Genomic DNA, 12,641 nt, shown 5'->3' with positions numbered 1-12,641 from the left:
GGGCTTTTGTTGCAGTTTCGAGGACATACCTTCACCGAGGGGTCAAGCAGTATATTGCTCCCTCCTACGTATATCTCCCGAAGAGACCATGAGGATAAAATCAGAGAGATTAGAGCCCACACAGAGGCATAACGGCAATCTTTCTTTCCACGAACAGTACGAGACTGGAATAGAATGGAGAACCGATAGAGGTACTCAAAGTACCCTCCGCCACACACCGTCAGGTGGCTTGCGGAATATGGATGTAGATGTAGATCTGCTGTGGCATTACTTATCACTGAAATTCTGTAATACTTGAAAGATCCCTTTCATTGTACTGGGTTCTTAATATCTTACTCAGAGAGACGCACTGTGAGTTGTTTCTGCTGTTATGTCTTAAAAGGTGTCCTTCTTCTGTGGGGGATTTTTCTCGGTAAACCACTTATAGTTTGTATGGTTCTTAAGATTTATGTAAAGAGGGTTTTCGAAATTATTTATTGTTTGTAGTGGGCTTTGATGCCCGTAGACATTTCGTCTGTTTAGCAATGTATCAAATTCTAGGTCAATTATGTATATCATTCTGGGGTATTATTCAATAATATCTGCTGGAAATTACAAGCCTGTGTTTCATTGGTAATTGTTGCCTTCTCTTTATTGAGTTGAAGTATCCTTGAGCGTGTGTCCCACGTTAGAGCTGGTAGCAGAGCGTGGTTTCGATTCAGAACCTCTGGGTTGTGGGCTCACATTTTTGTATCTCTGTAAGATTACTCAAAAATCTCCGGATGTGTCGTTCATGTGAAATAGATTGAAAGGTTCCATGGAATATAAAATAAAAATGAAAAAATATACATCGTGTGTCTCGATCAACAAGACTGGAAAGAGACGCATTTATGAGGTATTACTGCATAGCCAGTACCGCCTGTTGCTCTCACGTGAGGAACTGGAAAAGAATACTGACCACTCCCTCTTTCTCTCTCTCCCTACAGCGATACAATATTTCTATATCGACCAGACACATACTTGCTTGGCACTGCTACAGCAGGTGTGTGGTGGAAAATAAATAAAAGACTGTATGTATAGAAGAAATGAATTGCAAACTTTATTTACAGTTTGTGGAAAGTACGTAATTTTGGAAGATGGGCCATGAGGGGGAGTGAAAAGGAAAAGGTTTCCAGCGGGCTAGAATGACAGGCGTTGCAGGAGAACGTTTGGCAGTCCTCGCCGCAGGCAGTTATCTCTCGGGGTCAGTTGTCGGGGACCCCGGTTCGATGCCCGCTCGTACTGCAGTCGTCACACGACGTCACCGCCGGTCCGCTCAGTAGATGCCGTGGTATCCGTAGCCCAGGGCGGGGGCAGCGGCGTATCCCAGTCCGTTGTATCCCAGGCCGCTGTAGCCGTAGTAGCCGGAGGCGTAGGCGGGCACGCCGTAGGCGGAGTAGCCGTTGTACAGTCCGGAGTAGGCCACGGGGGCGGAGTAGCCGAGGCCGGTGGCGTAGGCCAGGCCGCGCTTCTCCTTGGGGGCGGACTCCTCAGCGGCGAAGGCAACAGCCAGCACGCACAGAGCGAGGACCTGCAAAGTCGACGACGGTGTCACAAAAGGCTGATGCAGGTGCCTGCTTAGAGCATGCACAGGATGCAGCAAACTTAGACTGCACGGGAAGGTACTTGAAGATTTACATCTGCACAGAAATAGCACCCACAGGGTTCAGTGCTGGGTCATATATTATTAGTTGTGAGAGGCATCTACATCTACATGGATACTCTGCAAATCAGATTTAACTGCCTGGCTGAGGGTTAATCGAACCACCTTCACAATAGTGATATATTATTCCACTCATGAAAAGCGCGCGGAAAAAACGGAAACCTACATCTTTCCTTGCGTGCTCTGATTTCCCTTATTTTATTATGATCGTTTCTCCCCATGTAGGTCGGAGTCAAAAAAATATTTACGCATTCGGAGGACAAAGCTACCGATTTGAATTCCTTGAGAAGATCCCGCCACAAAGAGAAACACCTTTGTTTTAATGTTGTCCACCCCAAATCGTGTACCATTTCAGTAACACTCTCTCCCCTACTCAGTCCGGAACCGCGCGACTGCTACGGTCGCAGGTTCGAATCCTGCCTCGGCCATGGATGCGTGTGATGTCCTTGGGTTAGTTAAGTCTAAGTAGTTCTAAGTTCTAGGGGACTGATGACCACAGATAAGTCCCATAGTGCTCAGAGCCATTTGAACCATTTTTTTCTCTCCCCTATTTCGCGATAATACAAAACATGTTTGCAGTTCTTTGAAATTTTTTTATGTACTCCGTCAATCCTATCTGGTAAGGATCCCAGGATGCGCAGCAGTACTCCAAAAGAGGTCGGACAAGCCGAATGTAGGCAGTCTCTTTAACAGATCTGTTGCATCTTCAAAGCTTCTGCCAGTAAATCGCAGTCTTTGATTCGGCTTCCCCACAACATATTCCCTGCGCGCTTTGCAATTTAAATTGTTCGTAATTGTAATTCATAGGTATTCAGTTGAATTTACGGCTTTTGGTTTCATTGATTTATCGGGTAACCGAAGTTTAAGCCGGCAGGTGTGTCCGAGCGGTCCTAGGCGCTTCAGTCTACCACTACGGTCGCAGGTTCGAATCCTGCCTCGGGCCTGGATGTGTGTGATGTCATTACGTTAATAGGTTTAAGTAGTTGTAAGTTCTAGGGGACTGAGCTGGCTGGTGTGGCCGTGCGGTTCTAGCCGCTTCAGTCTGGAACCGCGTGGTCGCTACGGACGCAGGTTCGAATCCTCCCTCGGGCAGTGTGTGATGTCCTTAGGTTAGTTAGGTTTAAGTAGTTCTAGGGGACTGATGACCTCAGAAGTTAAGTCCCATAGTGCTCAGAGTTATTTGAACCATTTTTTTTCTAGGGGACTGATGACCTCAGATGTTAAGTACCGTAGTGCTCAGAGCCATTTGAACCATTTGAACCGAAGTTTAACGGATTCCTTTCAGCTGTCATGTGGATGACCTTATACTTTTCATTATTTACGATCAATTACAAATTATCGCAACATACAGATATCTTTTCGAAGTCGTTTTGCAGTTTGTTTTGATCTGCTGATGACTTAACTAGGCGATAAACAACAGCATCATCTGCAAGCAACTTAAGACAACTCTTCAGATTGTCACCTAAATCGGTTACGTAGAGAAGGGAGGAGGGCCCATTGGTGGAAGCCAGAAATCAGTTCTAATTTAATCAAAGACTTTCCATCAATTGCGACAAATTGTGGCCTCTCAACAGGAAATTATGAAAAAGAGTATCACAATTTAGACGATATACCATAAGCACGCAATTTGATTACAAGCCGCTTGTGAGGTATAGTGTCGAAAGCCTTCTGGAAATCTAGAAATACGGAATCAATTTGAAATCCCTTGTCAGTAGCACTCAACACTTCGTGCGAGTAAAGAGCTAGTTGTGTTTCACAACAATGATTTCTAAATCCGTATTGACTGTGTGTCGATAGACCGTTCTCTTGTAGGTAATTCATCGTGTTCGAACACAATCCGTGACCAAAATGCTCCTGCATATCGACGTTAATGATACGGGCCTGTAATGTAGTGGATTACTCCCATTGCCTTTCTTGGACATTGTTGTGACCTGTGCAACTTTCCAGTCTTTGGGTACGGATCTTTAGTCGAGCGAGCCGTTGTATATGATTGTTAAGTATGGAGCTACTGCATCAGCTCACACTGAAAGGAACCTAAGTCATATACAGTCTGGACCGGAAGACTTGCTTTTACTATGTGATCCAAGGCAGGTAATGTGTTACACTGGTACTGATGACATGCAACGAGTACAAATACAATGAAGTAATTATACGAGTTCTAGCCGGAAAGTAACTTCCGTCTTCACCTATCATGGGTGGTAACAGAGATAGCCTTGCGGCTCTTGCGCGGTGAGCTGCGGGGAATCGAGGTGGCCAGCCGATGTTGCCGGGCGGTTCTACGCGCTACAGTCCGGAACCGCACGACTGCTACCGTCACAGGTTCGAATCCTGCCTCGGGCATGGATGTGAGTGATGTCCTTAGGTTTAAGTAGTTCTAAGTTGTAGGGGACTGATGGTCTCATATGTTAAGTGCCATAGTGCTCAGAGCCATTTGAACCATTTGATTTGAATCGAGATGGTGTCTTGGTTCCTGTCCCAGCCACGTGCTTTCAAAGTGTGTGCTGCATTCACAAGTCCCGCCAGTTGTGACGCATAAGGGGCGATCGGCAAGTTTCGTTCCAATGCCTTACAGTCCAGACTCGGTACGCCAATCAGTTAAAAGCACCGTGAACTTTGCAGTCACCCCATCGACGCACGAGGTTTGGTAAAACTCTGTGTTTCGCTTCATGAATAGGTCCGTTCAAATGTTCAAATGTGTGTGAAATCTTATGGGACTTAACTAAGGTCATCAGTCCCTAAGCTTACACACTACTTAACCTAAATTATCCTAAGGACAAACACACACACCCATGTCCGAGGGAGGACCAGCCGCACGGTCCATAACTGCAGCACCTCAGACCCCTCGGAAGAAGTCCGTATCTGCCCACTTCACATTCTCGTTCGACAGGAATCGTGGACCCTTCAAGGCGTTTTTAACGGACCGAAAGCGTGACAACCGCATCAGGACTAGAGGTCGGCTGCTTACGTGTCTGCCAGCAGCGTTGGCGTAACTTCTGCATTACGTCATTTGCGATATGAGGCCGTGTGTTATCATGTAGCAACATTTCCAAAACGTTTATCGCCCGATACACATTCTACGAGTACATTTTCCGATGAATCTCTACTGGCGTTGGTCCTACAGCAGCCAAGAAAAGAGTAACAGCGCGTTTGTCGTGTTTGCAAGCATTTGGTAATAATTTCGCCATAGTTCACGTTTCGCATTTGCCGCACGCACATCGGAAAGAAGCAAATGCCGCACTAATCCCTTGTCTGCACGTCGCGCTATTCGTCCACGAGACTCAGAGGGTCATAGACGCGGGTTCCCAGGTAGATGCCGTGCTTTTGACTTCCGCAAGGCGTTCGATACAGTTCCCCATAGTCGTTTAATGAACAAAGTAAGAACACGTGGACCATCAGACAAATTATGTGATTGGATTGAAGAGTTCCTAGATAACAGAACGCAGCATGTCATTCTCAATGAAGAGAAGTCTTCCGAAGTAAGAGTGATTTCAGGTGTGCCGCAGGGGAGTGTCGTAGGACCGTTGCTATTCACAATATATATAAATGACCTTGTGGACGACATCGGAAGTTCACTGAGGCTTTTTGCCGATGATGCTGTAGTATATCGAGAGGTTGTAACAATGGAAAATTGTTCTGATATGCAGGAGGATCTGCAACGAATTGACGCATGGTGCAGGGAATGGCAATTGAATCTCAATGTAGACAAGTGTAATGTGCTGCGAATACATAGAAAGGAAGATGCTTTATCAGTTATCTACAATATAGCAGGTCAGCAATTGGAAGCACTTAATTCGATAAATTATCTGGGAATAGGCATTAGGAGTGATTTAAAATGGAATGGTTCAAATGGCTCTGAGCACTATGGGACTTAACTTCTAAGGTCATCAGTCCCCTAGAAGTTACAACTAGTTAAACCTAACTAACCTAAAGACATCACACACATCCATGCCCGAGGCAGGATTCGAACCTGCGACCGTAGTGGCCGCGCGGTTCCAGACGGTAGCGCCTTTAACCGCTTGGCCACCACGGCCGGCTAAAATGGAATGACCATATAAAGTTGATCGTCGCTAAAGCAGATGCCAGATTCATTGGAAGAGTCCTAAGGAAACGCAGTCAGAAAACAAAGGAAGTAGGTTACAGTACACTTGTTCGCCCACTGCTTGAATACTGCTCACCGGTGTGGGGTCCGTATCAGATAGGGTTGATAGAAGAGATAGAGAAGATCCAACGGAGAGCAGCGCGCTTCGTTACAGGATCGTTTAGTAATCGCGAAAGCGTTGCGGAGATGATAGACAAACTCCAGTGGAAGACTCTGCAAGAGAGACGATCAGTAGCTCGGTACGGGCTTTTGTTGAAGTTTCGAGAACATACCTTCACCGTAGAGTCAAGCAGTATATTGCTCCGTCCTACGTGTATCTCGCGAAGAGACCATGAGGATAAAATCAGAGAGATTAGAGCTCACACACAGGCATACCGACAATCTTTCTTTCCACGAACAATACGAGACTGGAACAGAAGGGAGAACCGATACAGGTACTCAAGGTTCCCCCGCCACACACCGTCAGGTGGCTTGCGGAGTATGGATGTAGATGTAGATGTAGATGCTTACAAACCCGCAGTGTAGTCGCGCTATGTGCCTACATGCAGCAGCAACGCCCCTAAACGGAAACGTTTTGATCACCCCTTAGACATTCTGTAATCGTGGAGCAACAAAGTACGAAGCTACTGAAATCCGTCTCGAACTTTGTGTAGTTTATTGGGAAAACGTAAGAAGCGAAGACGGTGAAAAACAATGATGCCGTACGTTCAAAATGGGTGAACCAATGTACATGATGATTAGAAAACTGGTCGAGCGAGTATCATGAATGCAGATCTGATTCGTTTGGTTGATAGTAGCCTTAGGGAAAACCACAGACCCACCATCCCGGAGCTTTGTGTTCATTTTCCACGTATTAGTCTTACTTTACCGCACAAAATGATTATCGAAGAATAGAGTTACAAGAAATTTAATGCCATATCGGTGCCTGAACTGGTTTCTGAAGAACAGAAGGCTCAGGTTATGCAGCAGTGCTGTCCTTTTCTCGTGCGTTACAAAACAGAAGGCGATGCTTTTCTCAATGAGATGGTGACAGAAGATCAGAGGTGGGCGCAGAATAAAGACTTCAGTCGGTGCAGAGTTATCGGAAAAACGCACGCTGTATCGTCAATCACTTCATAGCAGGGAATTCATGGCATGCGTCTTCTGGGACAGAAAAGCAATTTTGCTAATGGAGTTTTTGGAGAGGACTGCCATAACAAACTCTAAAAGTTAATGTAACACACCAGTCACTTTGCGAAGGGCCATTCGAAACAAACGTCTCGGCACATTGAACTCTGGCGTGATTTTGTAGCTTGACAATGCGGCGTACTCCAACCAGACTGCGAGAGTTCTAATGGGGAGTATTGTATCACTCTTCCCACAGCCGTCATTTGGCGCCTAGCGATTATCGTCCCTCTCACTCACATGAAGTGGCTTGGCTTGAAATGCTTTGGCAATGACGAAGAGCTGAAAACCAGCTTGGCAGGCGAAATGAATGTACGGTTGCAGAATTTCAAATCTCGTCAAACGCTAAGCGATACGACAAATATCTTAGTGACTGGATACTGTGCGGAAAACTGGAGTACGTGCCTTGACAGACCGCACAAAATATACTTTCCAAAATTCACAGAAAAAACTTGAAACTGTGACTGCTCTCCATAAAGTAGCTGGTAACTATATATAAACGTATGTGACTTTGTGGATAGAAACCGTATTTTCAAGTTTTCCCTGTGAAGTTTGGAAAATAGGAGAGACAGACAGGCCCAGGTCATGAGTCGCGTGAGTATAGCTCAGCAGGAAAGTGTATTCTCCACAAAAGGTACAGTGACCGGTAGTGTAAATTTACTGAGCGATGAATCCCTTTTACAAGGATATCACACATAACACTTCTACAAATTAAGAACACAAAACATTAGTCAAACATCCGGGAATTTTCATTATGACTACAGTTTGGCAAGGAGGGGAGCGTCGGTTGACCATGATCTTGTAATAGAAACCGTTTCAGTATTTCCGTTAAATAATGTAAGGAAAACACTGACGACATATTTCAAAACGTCCGAGGAAAGGCTAGAGCCTTTGCTAGCACGTACGTACGGTACAGGAAAATAATCCCAGTTTTGCGTAACATCTCAACTTAGAATCCCTTTTTGTATCTCATCTCACGTTCAAAAATTTTTCTAGTTAACATCTAAGGTAACTCATTTAGCAGCTGAGCTTGCGAAATTATTACATTTACATCACAGTTAAGATATTCACCAAATGAGTGTGTAGATACCGGATTACACATTGAAACTGTGGTGTTACCGCCAGACACCACACCTGCTAGGTGGTAGCCTTTAAATCGGCCGCGGTCCGTTAGTATACGTCGGACCCGCGTGTCGCCACTGTCAGTGATTGCAGACCGAGCGCCGCCACACGGCAGGTCTAGAGAGACGTCCTAGCACTCGCCCCAGTTGTACAGCAGACTTTGCTAGCGATGCTACACTGACAAATACGCTCTCATTTGCCGAGACGATAGTTAGCATAGCCTTCAGCTTCGTCATTCGCTACGACCTAGCAAGGCGCCATTACCAGTTTATATTTAGATGTAATTATGTACCGTCAAGAGCGATGTTCTCCAATTATGGATTAAAGTTAAGTATTACATCAACTACGTACTTTATTTGCTACTATTAATTCCCTTAACTGTTCCAGACCTCACGCCAGTCTGCGTGAGCTAAACGCGTGCCTTTCGGCTACCTCCGAGTGGCTTGGCTGTCTTGCCAAGTCACTACAGAAACTGCGCTACTGTGCCGATCATGCCCCTCTCATAGCTTTTTTGATCTCAGGAAATACTCTGTCTAAGTGGTAACTCTCATGTTTCACTGTGGTCCCCCTACACATGGCTGGATAAGACAGGTCAGATATTTAACACAGTAACTTCTCTGTAATGTGCTCAGACGTGTGAGGCTGTTTTATACGAGTGCACGGGAGTTCGCTACTTTAAAGAATCGAGGGTTGCTTCAACAATCAGTGAAAACGAAAATTCTAAATCTTAAATGTTTAGGCTGATCAATGGCGATGTCGCACTGAAAATATAAGTGTAGCGGCTCTCGCCACGTCAGTGGTTTCCATTCTCTTTGAGACCAAAACGCAAACGTCTGTCGCCCAAGACCTCAAAGAAAGTACAGACACAGCCACACTATTAAGATATATAAGGATGATCATTGTAGCGTAAGCAGACCAAACAATGAAAATATTGTGAGGAGAAGGCCAAATGTGTTAGCACGTTTCGAAGGCAAGAAACCCGGTATGTATGGCCCTCCTAAGGCGAAGGTGGTTCACTTGGAATATTGATGCTTCACCTCGTAAATCATACCGATTTCAAATGGGAAGAACTAGTTTAGAGTGGTTGACAACCCTCTGTAGTACTAGCAGTCTGATACAAGTGGGTGGTGCATGTATCAGACAAGTCCCAAGCTACTGTGACAGGACAGAGCGCATCTCAGTCCTTCCCAGTGGAGTTATACAGAATGCATCAAAAAGAATCATACGATTTGGTACGTCTATACTTCTGACACTAATTAACATACACAATGAGTTTTGTTTTCTGATGAACGAGAAACTCATAAAAAATTTTTTCTCCATACTTTTTCATAGGTCTTCAATATGCCCAGCTCAGTAGCTGTCACATTAAACACTAACTCAGACCAATTCCTCCCCTTCCCCAGCCCTCTTCTCAATGAATAAGTTGACTCGTTCCTCACCACTGTAGCATTATGGGATACTGTTGCGAATGCTATCACCATCGTTATCCTCATTGCAAGTGAGGAGGAATTACAACTCCTGTTGAATGGAATTAATAGCATAGAGACCACGTAATTCTGACTGAGGATTAAACAAATAAAGATTGAACTACTGAGGAGCAACAGAAGTGAAATTAGTGACGAACTTAACGTTAAAATTGTGGACCACATAGTAGGTGGAGTGAAGGAATTCTGCTACCCAGGAAGCTAAAAAAAAAAAAAAAAAAAAAAAAAAAAAAAAAAAAAAAAAAAAAAACTCATGAAATATGAAGCAAGGAGGATATAAGAAGCAGAATAGCGTAGGCTATAATGCCATTTTCGCAAATGGTAGTCTGATAGTGTGAAACGTAGGCCTTATTTGGACAAATAAATTTTTTAGAAAATGTTGTTAATTGATAATGTTCTCTGGAGAAGCGGCAAGAAAGTCAGTGTGTGTAAAACACTGACTACAAGCAGAAATAAGCTGAAAGGAAATTTTTGAGACACATAACATCCTGGTAACTGTAATGATAATTTTTCAGGTATGAACTTTATTCGGAACCAAAAAGAGTGGCACCAGAACTGATCCTTGTGGAACTTCTGGCATCACTCGCGTTTTCTGTGCAAAGAGTCCCACTCCTTTGAAGCAACTAGCACCAGTTATAGGGGAGAAAAGTAATTGAGAAGTGTATTAAAAAAAAAACAGTCAACATAGAGCAAATCATATCTTCTGTCCAAAGGCAGACCATTTTCAGACTGTACTCAAAAGTTGATGTGTGGAGACTGATCCACAGAGTAGGAATTCCAGAAGTCTCCAGATTCTGTCAACTGCTCCTACAAGCAGTTGAAAACATCTGGGGACTTCTGCAGTTCCTGCTCCGTGGATTCATCTCCACATGTCAGCTGTGCAATATGGTCTGCAGATGGTCCGCTTTTGGACTGAAATCGGTCAGCATAAAATGTGATTTGTGGGATATTGAGTTCTGAAACTGAGCGCTGTTTTCCAAAATTATTTGGAAAATATGTAACTGAGAAGTGTTACTCTGAGAAGAAAAAGTTTGGCTTAGGAGAGGAGGTCGTGGCTAGTTGTATATAACCAGTCAGAACAATGATAACAAAACTGCGAATGAGCGAAATGGACAAATATTATAGATGCGGAGCACAGTGTTTTGCAGTTGAAGACGTGAAGTACGACTTACCAGGAACTTCATCATGGTGGCGGCAGGTGGAGTGGCGTCTGTGTAGCGACTGGAGATAGCTGACCGTGCTGTGGTCTGTGGATGCCACTGGGATGTGCCGGCCCAGCTTATATACTGTGGGGCAGAGCGGGCCTACAGCTCTGCAACAGGTGAGGCGGGGGCGGCATGCGGAGGGGCGTAAAGAGGGGGGGAGTGGGCCAGACAAGACGCTGACCATCTGTCGCGGCGGAGACCTTGAACTGGAGCGCCGAGGAAACGCCCCAGTGCCGGGCGTGGTCCAACTCTTCTAAGACACTCCTCACGCACTAACCCTCCCCAGCACTCTTCTGTTTTTTGTGTTTGACACTTCAAACTACTAATGGACCCGGCTGCCGTCACTGCATAGGCGCGGGACTCTTCGCACAGAAAGCGCAAGACACGTCAGGTGTCCCACAAGGATCACTTCTGGTACCAGCCTTCTTTTCTTTCCGAATGTAACTGATACCTGGATAAAGGTGCACCTAAGGACTATTTATCTAATACTCTTCATCGTATGATCACACCACTGTACGTCTTCTCTTTTTTAACAGCCGATTTTGGTAAACATACAAAATTTATTTTACGGAATGTGAAACATCCTGCCACTGTGTAAAAAAAAAAAAAAAAAAAAAAAAAATACGATCGTGTGCAATTATGAATCAGTTACTTATATAACCTGAAGAAAGATCTTAAAACTGACCAACTTCGGTTATTAAAGTACACATGAAATTCTCCGCAAAATGCGCTTGTGTTCCACAAAGATCAGGACTGATACAACTATCAATCTTAAATTGTCGGCTCAGCCACCTACAGACGACTGAGCCGACATTTTAGAACTGACTTTTACAACCATAAACTAATCTCCATTATGGACAAAATCGTTGGTACTAATGTTCTTTGTTGCTGAATTTTGGTGATAGTTGAAAATGGATGCACCTCTGTATTACCTATTTAATGTACGAGGGCTATCCACAAAGTACATTACGTTTTGGAATTAAAAATAAATAAAGTACTGGAAATTTTTTTAATTATATGCAGATGAAAGCCACACTTAAATACTTCTTTTCTACATAGTTGCCATTTAAATTAAGGCACTTATCGTAGCTATGGACGAGCTTGGAAATTCCTTCGTCGTAAAATTCGACCGCCTGCGCCTTCAACCACGTGGTTACCTCTTTTGGGACAGAAAAGGTGCGATTTTTGTGGATTTCCTGGAAAGAGGTACTAAAATAAACTCTCAAAGGTATTGCCAAACTCTGCACAACCTCAGAAGAGCAATACAAAACAAGCGCAGGGGAAAGTTGGGCTCAAAGATCTTGCTGATTCACGACAACGCCCGGGTCCACACGGCAAATGCCACTCGTGAAGTTCTCGAATCTTTTAAGTGGGAGTTGTTTCCTCATCCGCCGTACACTCCCGACCTGGCACCGAGCGATTTCCACTTATTCCCGGCAATGAAGAAGTGGTTGGCTATGCAGCGTTTTGATGACGACGCACAGTTTCAAGAAGAGGTAACCACGTGGTTCAAGGCGCAGGCGGCCGAATTTTACGACGAAGGAATTTCCAAGCTCGTCCATCGCTACGATACGTGCCTTAATTTAAATGGCAACTACGTAGAAAAGTAGTATTTAAGTGCGGCTTTCATCTGTATATAATAAAAAAATTTCCAATACCTTATTTATTTTTAATTCCAAAACGTAATGTACTTTGTGGATAGCCCTCGTATTTAAGTCGAAAAAACTTAAAATTTCCACAGAACAGGACTTAGTCTCTATTGTAACGACTGAATTTGTTCAGTTTACACATCATCTTCAGGTCTCGTACGAAACAACTATTAACTGAGCGCAATAGACTAATTTATTTTCGTCCGCAGCTCGTGGTCGTGCGGTAGCGTTCTCACT

General features: G+C 44.3%; 1 protein-coding gene across 1 annotated transcript; it reads right to left on the bottom strand.

Moving 5' to 3' along the window:
* Positions 1–1,054: 1,054 nt before the first annotated feature.
* On the bottom strand, positions 1,055–10,878 carry LOC124716948 (cuticle protein 6.4-like). The gene is made up of 2 exons (XM_047243538.1): positions 10,723–10,878; positions 1,055–1,549 (listed from the first exon to the last, which is right to left on the bottom strand). Exons 1-2 carry the CDS (start codon positions 10,735–10,737, stop codon positions 1,295–1,297), a joined length of 270 nt encoding a protein of 89 aa, XP_047099494.1. The 5' UTR covers positions 10,738–10,878; the 3' UTR covers positions 1,055–1,294.
* Positions 10,879–12,641: the final 1,763 nt, after the last annotated feature.

This window comes from Schistocerca piceifrons, chromosome 9, assembly GCF_021461385.2.
Source record: "Schistocerca piceifrons isolate TAMUIC-IGC-003096 chromosome 9, iqSchPice1.1, whole genome shotgun sequence".
Lineage (NCBI taxonomy): Eukaryota > Metazoa > Arthropoda > Insecta > Orthoptera > Acrididae > Schistocerca > Schistocerca piceifrons.
The sequence above is the reverse complement of the archived record's forward strand: the minus strand, read 5'-3'. Positions and strand labels throughout refer to the sequence as shown.